The 9,580-nt window shown below is 41.6% G+C and overlaps 1 protein-coding gene across 1 annotated transcript; it reads right to left on the reverse strand.

The window, feature by feature from the left end:
• Positions 1–8,504: 8,504 nt before the first annotated feature.
• LOC128052459 (interferon alpha-H-like) lies at positions 8,505–9,074 on the reverse strand. Its single transcript, XM_052645028.1, has one exon. The coding sequence runs from the start codon at positions 9,072–9,074 to the stop codon at positions 8,505–8,507; it is 570 nt and encodes a 189-aa protein (XP_052500988.1).
• Positions 9,075–9,580: the final 506 nt, after the last annotated feature.

A 9,580-nucleotide genomic window follows, 5' to 3' on the forward strand; every position in this document is an offset into this window, starting at 1 on the left:
CCTGGAGAAGGAAATGGCAACCTACTCCAGTACTCTTGCCTGGAAAATCCCATGGACAGAGGAGCCTGGTAGGCTACAGTTCATGGGGTTGCAAAAAGTCGGACATGACTGAGCGACTTCACTTTCACTTTCATAATACCTATAAAAATCACTCCAAATGCTCAGAGGATGTAGACTTGTTGCAAATGTGTATGCTGACTCATAGAGAGGTATTAATATGATATATTCATATTTAATGCAGCAGGCTCAGGCATAAATATGTCATCATGGGAGGTTTTTTCTCTTTTTTTAAAAAAGATTGTTATTCAAAGTAGCGATGAGAGCATTTTTCTATTTAATGATAGTTGAAGACATATTTGGAATAAATCTGTGAAACTAAAATTTTACTGTTGAGAATTGTTTAATGCACTGTAAATCTGAGGTGTTCTTGGTTCTTATTGAACTCCATGTCCAGGTTGGCAGCTCTGCCTGTTGTGCAGTACAGGGAAGGAGTGATTCAAAGGGAGGCTCTGGTCTGGAGAGTAGTTTGTAGACCACGAACACATCTTTGTCCCTTTAACTACTCCATCCCAAAGAGTCTGTGCCCTGTCTGAAGCCAGAGGCTCTGGAGACTCTTTCTGGTAGTAACAGACAAAGAACAAAGAAACAGCTTATGACAGCATCAAAATCTACCGGTGCCAAGAAAGCCTTTTTGTACCATGAAGGGACATCCCCAGAAAGTGGTAGGATTTCTGCATAACTCAGAAGCTTGTTCTCTGGTCTTGGGCACTGCCCTTGTTGCACTTGCCAGAGGACTGTCTCCCCTGAAAGGGCTTTCCTGTTACACCCAAAAGCTGGGTCCTACTTTGTTTTCCTTTAGCTACAGCTACAGTATTAGGAGGGACCTTCCCAGGCAGCACCAGTGGTAAAGAATTTGCCTGCCAGTGCAGGAGATGTAAAAAGACACAGGTTCGACCCCTGGGTCAGGAAGATTCCCCAGAAGAGGGCATGGCAACCCATTCCAGTATTCTTGCCTAGAGAATCCCTTGGACAGAGGAACCTGGCAGGCTACAGTCCATGGGGTCGCAAAGAATCAGACATGACTGAGCAACTTTCACTCATTCATCATTCACTATGACATCATACTCAACAGAAGTTAAGGAAAGCGTCTCTTGCAGATGTTTCTACAAAGCCTAGACATTTTATTTAATATTTGCCTTCTACTCCTGTTCAGGGAAACCTTTAAGTGGAAACCAAACAGCAGAAAGCAATTGTGTGAATGGTGGAGAGGTTAAAAAGAGAATGAGAAGGGTGCTATGGGGATTTCTACCTTGGAGGGGAAGGCAATATTGTGAAATGGGAATGTATCCTGGAATGCTGAGAAGAGAATGCACCACGGGCCAGACCATTAGATAACATGTTCTTCTGCCCTTTATTTAAATATTTGTACCCCTCTCTCTAGATGAGTGATCACAGCATTGTGATTATCTAGGTCGTGAAGGTCTTTTTTGTACAGCTCTTCTGTGTATTCTTGCCACCTCTTCTCAATATCTTCTGCTTCTGTTAGGTCCATACCATTTCTGTCCTTTATCGAGCCTATCTTTGCATGAAATGTTCCCTTGGTATCTCTAATTTTCTTGAAGAGATCTCTAGTCTTTCCCATTCTGTTCTTTTCCTCTATTTCTTTGCATTGATCGCTGAAGAAGGCTTTCTTATCTCTTCTTGCTATTCTTTGAAACTCTGCCTTCAGATGCTTATATCTTTCCTTTTCTCCTTTGCTTTTCGCCTCTCTTCTTTTCACAGCTATTTTTAAGGCCTCCCCAGACAGCCATTTTGCTTTTTTGCATTTCTTTTCCATGAGTATGGTCTTGATCCCTGTCTCCTGTACAATGCCACGAACCTCATTCCATAGTTCATCAGGCACTCTATCTATCAGATCTAGGCCCTTAAATCTATTTCTCACTTCCCACTGTATAATCATAAGGGATATGATTTAGGTCATACCTGAATGGTCTAGTGGTTTTCCCTACTTTCTTCAATTTAAGTCTGAATTTGACAATAAGGAGTTCATGATCTGAGCCGCAGTCAGCTCCTAGTCTTGTTTTTGTTGACTGTATAGAGCTTCTCCATCTTTGGCTGCAAAGAATAGAATCAATCTGATTTCGGTGTTGACCATCTGGTGATGTCCATGTGTAGAGTCTTCTCTTGTGTTGTTGGAAGAGGGTGTTTGCTATGACCAGTGCATTTTCCTGGCAAAACTCTATTAGTCTTTGCTCTGATTCATTCCACATTCCAAGGCCAAATTTGCCTGTTACTCCAGCTGTTTCTTGACTTCCTACTTTTGCATTCCAGTCCCCTATAATGAAAAGGACATCTTTTTTGGGTTTTAGTTCTAAAAGGTCTTGTAGGTCTTCATAGAACTGTTCAACTTCAGCTTCTTCAGCATTACTGGTTGGGGCATAGACTTGAATTACCATGATATTGAATGGTTTGCCTTGGAGATGAACAGAGATCATTCTGTCGTTTTTTAGACTGCATCCAAGTACTGCATTTCAGACTCTTTTGTTCCAGACATCCTGGAATGTGAAGTCAAGTGGGCCTTAGAAAGCATCACTACAAACAAAGCTAGTGGAGGTGATGGAATTCCAGTTGAGCTATTTCAAATCCTGAAAGATGATGCTGTGAAAGTGCTGCACTCAATATGCCAGCAAACTGGGAAAACTCAGCAGTGGCCACAGGACTGGAAAAGGTCAGTTTTCATTCCAATCCCAAAGAAAGGCAGTGCCAAAGAATGCTCAGACTATTGCACAATTGCACTCATCTCACACGCTAGTAAAGTAATGCTCAAAATTCTCCAAGCCAGGCTTCAGCAATACATGAACCGTGAGCTTCCTGGTGTTCAAGCTGGTTTTGGAAAAGGCAGAGGAATCAGAGACCAAATTGCCAACATCCGCTGGATCATCAAAAAAGGAAGAGAGTTACAGAAAAATATCTATTTCTGCTTTATTGACTATGCCAAAGCCTTTGACTGTGTGGATCACAATAAACTGTGGAAAATTCTGAAAGAGATGGGAATACCAGACCACCTGACCTGCCTCTTAAGAAATCTGTATGCAGGTCAGGAAGCAACAGTTAAAACTGGACATGGAACAACAGACTGGTTCCAAATAGGAAAAGGAGTCTGTCAAGGCTGTATATTGTCACCCTGCTTATTTAACTTCTATGCAGAGTACATCATGAGAAACGCTGGACTGGAAGAAACACAAGCTGGAATCAAGATTGCCGGGAGAAATATCCATAACCTCAGATATGCAGATGACACCACCCTTATGGCAGAAAGTGAAGAGGAACTAAAAAGCCTCTTGATGAAAGTGAAAGAGGAGAGTGAAAAAGTTGGCTTAAAGCTCAACATTCAGAAAACGAAGATCATGGCATCTGGTCCCATCACTTCATGGGAAATAGATGGGGAAACAGTAGAAACAGTGTCAGACTTTATTTTTGGGGGGCTCCAAAATCACTGCAGATGGTGATTGCAGCCATGAAATAAAAAGACACTTACTTCTTGGAAGGAAAGTTATGAGCAACCTAGATAGCATATTCAAAAGCAGAGACGTTACTTTGCCGACTAAGGTCCGTCTAGTCAAGGCTATGGTTTTTCCTGTGGTCACGTATGGATGGGAGAGTTGGACTGTGAAGAAGGCATAGAGCTGAAGAATTGATGCTTTTGAACTGTGTTGTTGGAGAAGACTCTTGAGGGTCCCTTGGACTGCAAGGAGATCCAACCAGTCCATTCTGAAGGAGATCAGCCCTGGGATTTCTTTGGAAGGAAAGATGCTAAAGCTGAAGCTCCAGTACTTTGGCCACCTCATGTGAAGAGTTGACTCATTGGAAAAGACTCTGATGCTTTGAGGGATTGGGGGCAGGAGGAGAAGGGGATAACAGAGGATGAGATGCCTGGATGGCATCACTGACTCGATGGACATGAGTCTGAGTGAACTCCGGGAGTTGGCCAGTCCTCCCTAGGACTGGCGTGCTGCAATTCATGGGGTCGCAAAGAGTCGGACATGACTGAGCGACTGAACCAAACCGATCCCTCTCTCAGATGATAATGTAAGCCACCTTTCACCTCTGAACGTAAACGACACACTTCTTTGAAATGAGGGGAAAAAATGACATTTTTTCAGCCTTCTGTAGAATTCATTACAGAATTCTTTTTTTAGGCTGCCTCCTTTGGAGGTCAGTTACTGAAAAGCAGGTCACAGTTCCTGAGAATTTTATAGAGACAAATAATATTCACTTAGATAGCTGTCTGAAGGAAAACAGGAAAATACCTACCATGTTTTAATTTCTTACTCTAATATATGATGCTAAATGCCTTTAAATGCCTAAGTTTATTTAATATTCACAAAAACTCTATAAATATTTTGAATTCATTTTATTTATGGAAAAGCTGAGGCTTAGATTAAGTGGGTTTCTCAATATCACACATGTGTCCAAACAGAATGGAATTTCAATGAAAAATGCCTTATTGTGAGTTACGGGTGATTCTGTGAGCTTTCTATTCTGGATTTCTGTTCCAATTATTAAATCTGTTCTTACTCCTGAATTAGACACAACACTCTCTCGCTCTACAGATTTTGATGGTTCATGTTGTTTTTGAGCTGATTTTGATCATTTTCTTTTTCTTTACATTAAGTTTTGAAAAAGAGGTTGCCTGATCCAGTTTCCCACTCGCCTTTTTGAAGAAAGTCTCAGTCTTTATATTCAGTATAATTTTTGTTATTTCAGAATCCATCACATCCTTTTAAATTACAAACTCACACATCCAACTAGCAAATGATATTTGCATATAAATGCCTACCAGTCAACTAGAGAGGATATCTACTGCTTTTGCTTTTGTTTCCTGCTCTTAGTGAGAGAATTCATTTGTTTTTCCTTCTTCTTACTATTGCATTCGTTGTTATTATTTTTGTTTAGTTGCTGAGTCATGTGCGACTTTTTTGCAACCCTATGGACTACAGCCCACAAGTCTCCTCTGTCCATGGGATTTTCCAGGCAAGAATACTGAAAAGGGTTGTCATTTCCTACTCCAGGGGATCTTCCTGACCCAAGGATCAAGCCTGCATCTCCTGCATTACCAGGCAGATTCTTTACCACTGAGCCACCTGGGAAGCTCATTATTGCATTAAGTATGATTGCTATTTTTAAATTTCTTTTCCTTTAAAAATCAAAAATATAAGAAGTTTTCTATAATAAAAATTTAATAAACAGAAGAACAATAAGCTAATTATGGACACATTTTATTAGTGTAAAGGTACACGAATATATAAATAAAAGTACTTTAATTCTTTTAAATAGTCAAATAAATATTTTTTAAAGGTAACTATTTAAGTAAATAAATAAAAAGATTGTCTTGAGCATGTTTGAAGGACTAGTATGTCAGACTTCCCTGTCCTTTACTATGTCCTGTAGCTCACTCAAACTCATGTCCATGGAGTCAGTGATGCCATCCAGCCATCTCATCCTCTGTTGTCCCCTTTGCCTCCTCTATGTGTGTGTGTGTGTGTGTGTGTGTATATATTATATATATATATATGTATGTATGTATGTATGTATGTAACTGATTTACTTTGCTGTACTGCAGAAACACAACATTGTAAAATTTTTTATTTCATTTAGAGATTTTATGCTCAAGTGAAATAGACAGTGGGCTTCCCTGTTAGCTCAGTTGGTAAAGAATCTGCCTGCAATGCAGGAGTTGTTGTTAGTCACTCAGTCGGGTCTGACTCTTTGCGACCCCATGGACTGTAGCCTGCCAGTATCTCCTCCAGGCAAGATACTGGAGTGGGTTGCCATTTCCTTCTCCAGCAATGCAGGGAGACCCCAGTTCAATTCCTGGGTGGGGAAAATCTGCTGGAGAAGAAATAGGCTACCCACTCCAGTATTCTTGGCTCAGCTGGTTAAGAATCTGCCTGCAGTGTCAGAGACCTGGGTTTGATCCCGAGGTTGGGAAGACCCCCTGGAGAAGGAACAGGCTACCCACTCCAGTATTCTGGCCTGGAGAATTCCATAGACTGTATAGTCCATGGGATCTCCAAAGAGCTGGACATGACTGAGTGACTTTCAGTTTCAAAATAGACAGCAAGAGACCACAAGGGAATAGGAAACAGATGTATGAAAGGATGTTACAGGTTACTGCAGATTGAGTGAGCAGAGCACACAAGGCATTTTTTCACTGGGAGGGGAAGTAAGGCAGGTATCAGAATTGTTTATTGCAAATAGATATATATTTTAATATGTTCTATACAGTAATACATGCCATCAAACATTATATACTATATATTATTCATATATATATATTTTTTTCAACTTTACTTTAGGAGGCTGGTCTCTGTACCAGTGCTTGAAGCCCAAGATGGAATCAAGATTGCCAGGAGAAATATTAAAAACTTCAGATACACAGATGACACCACCCTTATGGCAGAAAGTGAAGAGGAACTAAAGAGCCTCTTGATGAAAGTGAAAGATGAGAGTGAAAAGCTGGCTTAAAACTTAACATTCAAAAAACTAAGATCATGGCATCCAGTCCCATCACTTCACGGCAAATAGATGGGGAAACAGTGGAAACAGTGAGGGACTTTATTTTCTTGGGCTTCAAGGTCACTGAAGATGGTGACTGCAACCATGAAATTAAAAGACACATGCTCCTTAGAAGAAAAGCTATGACCAACCTAGACAGCGTATTAAAAAGCAGAGAAATTACTTTACTGACAAAGGTTCATCTAGACAAAGCTATGGCTTTTCCAGCATTCATGTGGGTATGAGAATTGGACCATAAAGAAAGCTGAGTGCCAAAGACTTGATGTTTTTGAACTGTGGTGCTGTAGAAGACTCTTGAGAGTCTCTTGGACTAGAGGAGATCAAACCAGTCAATCCTCAAGGAAATCAGTCCTGAATATTCATTGGAAGGACTGATGCTGAAGCTGAAGCTCTGTCACCTGATGATCACCTGATGCGAAGAACTAACTCCTTGGAAACGACCCTGTTGCTGGGAAAGATTGAAGACAGGAGGAGAAGGGCATGACAGAGGATGAGATGGTTGGATGGCATCACCAACTCGATGGATATGAGTTTGCACAAGCGTTGGTGAGGGACAAGGAAGCCTGGCATGCTGTCGTCCATGGGGTCACAGAGTCAGACACAATTGAGCGACTGAACTAAACTGATAGAGAATACTAAAATTGAGACAAAAGAAAACTATTAAGCCAATGGAGATAAAACAGAAGATAGAATCATATTTAAGGTCAATTAATTCAAGAGAGGGGGCTTCCCCGCTGGCTCAGACAGTAAAGCATCTGCCTGCGATGAGGGAGAATTAAGTTCGATCCCTGGGCTGGGAAGATGCCCTAGTGAAGGGAACAGCTATTCCAGCATCCTTGCCTGGAGATTTCCATGGACAGAGGAGCCTGGTAAGCTATAGTCCATGGGGTCACGGAGAGTTAGACATGACTGAGCAACTAACACACACAACACACACGATCCAAGAGAAGGCAGGGAATTAAGAGAAGAACAAAGTCACAATAACAGTTAAACAGAAAATAAATAGAAGGAGAATAGCAAAAGTCAAGGAAATAAGAAATCTATAAGAAAATACGAAAAAGCAAGAATTTGTTTAAAGAAAAAGTTTAATAAATTATAGAACTCTAGCCAGACTGATCTAGCTAAAAAGAGAAAACAATTTACCACACTAGTATCAGTCAGCCCTCAATCTACACCAGTCTGGTTTCTGCCCTACTTTTCTGCCAAACCAGATCTTACTAAAGTCACCAAAGGCATCTGTGCTTCCAGAGCCACTGGAGAGTTTAGCCCTGTGTGAAAGTCGTGGTTGCTCAGTTGTGTCCGACTCTTTAAGACCCCATGGACTATAGCCCACCAGGCTCCTCTATCCATGGGGATTCTCCAGGCAAGAATATGGGAGTGGGTTGCCATGCCCTACTCCAGGGGATCTTCCCAACCCAGGAATCAAACCAGGGTCTCCTGCCTTGTAGGCATATTCTTTACCAGCTGACCCACCAGGGAACCCCATATATATATATATATATATATATATATATATATATATATATATGCCACAATGTAATTTTTTTAAAAATAATAAAAAATAGAAATTTTCTATACCCAAAAAGTTTAATGAACAAAGAAAATAATAAATTGACTAAATACAAAGAATGTATTTTTTTCTCTGAAACCACCGTGTAAAGCTTCACATATTATTATACGAACAAAGTTATTTAAATCTTTATAAATAGGTAAATAAATAGATAAATAGATCGGCTTGGGCATCTGTGAAGGCCTGGTGCCTGTAGAATAGAACATGATGTAGCTTAAAATTCTTGAAAACATTTGACAACCTGATTCAATTCAGGGCGCAATGACAGCAGAAATGAGTCTTCCACGTGGCAGCGCAGGAGGAAGTGTGGTCTGTTGGTCCATGAGAATCATTTCCATGTTGAACCAGCTGTGTGTCAGTCCTTGCTCCTGAATCTCTCCTGCAAGTTTGTTGAGGAAGAGAAGGCTCTCATGACTTCTGCTCTGACAACCTCCCAGGCACAAGGGCTGTGTCTCTTCTCTTGCAGATAGAGAGTGACTCTGTGGAAGTATTTCCTCACAGCCAGGCTGGAGTCCTCCTTGAGCAGGGGAGCCCCTTGCAGCCCCTCCTCCTGCCTGAGACAGGCTTGCAGGTCAGTGAGCTGCTGATCCAGTGCAGCGCGGAGCTTGTCCAGGAGGCTCTGGTCCCACGCGGCGGCCGAGCCCTCTGTGCTGAAGAGCTGGAAGGTGTGCTGGGTCACCTCGTGGAGCACAGAGATGGCTTGAGCCTTCTGCAACTGGCTGCCACCCGGCGCCTCCTGGGGGAATGCGAAGTCATTTGTGTCCTGCAGGCAGGAGGAAGGGGAGACCCTCCTCAGTTGTTGCAGGAGCATCAGGACCCTCCCGTTGGCCAGGCTGTGGGTGTGAGGCAGGTGGCAGCCCCGAGAGCAGATGGCATTGCAGCTGAGCAGCAGCAGGGCCAGGAGTAAGGACCAGGCTGCGGCCATCGGGGACCTTGCAGATGCTTCTGGCCTGGGGCGGTGGGTGACTCTGTGAACCTGCTTTCTAGGTTCCCAGAAGACCTTCCTTCATGCCTGTGTCTTAAATAGGAGCCCATGGTTTCCATTTTCTGAAAGTTCCCTCTTACTTTCTACTTTTCTCTTTGCTTTTCATTTTGTACTCTCCAAATGGGTTAGGGCAGAATTTCTCAACCTTTTTTTTTTTTATGTTACCCTTATTTCTTCTGCCCACAGAGCCTTTTCAGATTTTTTTTTTCCTAATCCCTCCCCACCCCATGAAATTTTGATAACACTGATATATTGTGTATGTATTTATGTAACCTATGGATATCACTATACTGTAGATAGAAAAAGAAAGTGTAAATCTTACTCTTTAAATTCAGTGCAGAGTTAAATTTCAGGTATAATTTAAATCTGGGAGCTATTGAATTTTAATTTAACTATAAAACTAAGTTTTCAGGGTGACTTTTGATGTAACATATTTACTTATATAA

This window comes from Budorcas taxicolor, chromosome 8 (assembly GCF_023091745.1).
Source record: "Budorcas taxicolor isolate Tak-1 chromosome 8, Takin1.1, whole genome shotgun sequence".
In the NCBI taxonomy this organism is placed as follows: Eukaryota; Metazoa; Chordata; class Mammalia; order Artiodactyla; family Bovidae; genus Budorcas; species Budorcas taxicolor.

Bases quoted from the DNA above. Each gene is read 5' to 3' on its own strand.
- LOC128052459 (XM_052645028.1), bottom strand. From the start codon at position 9,074: ATGGCCGCAGCCTGGTCCTTACTCCTGGCCCTGCTGCTGCTCAGCTGC.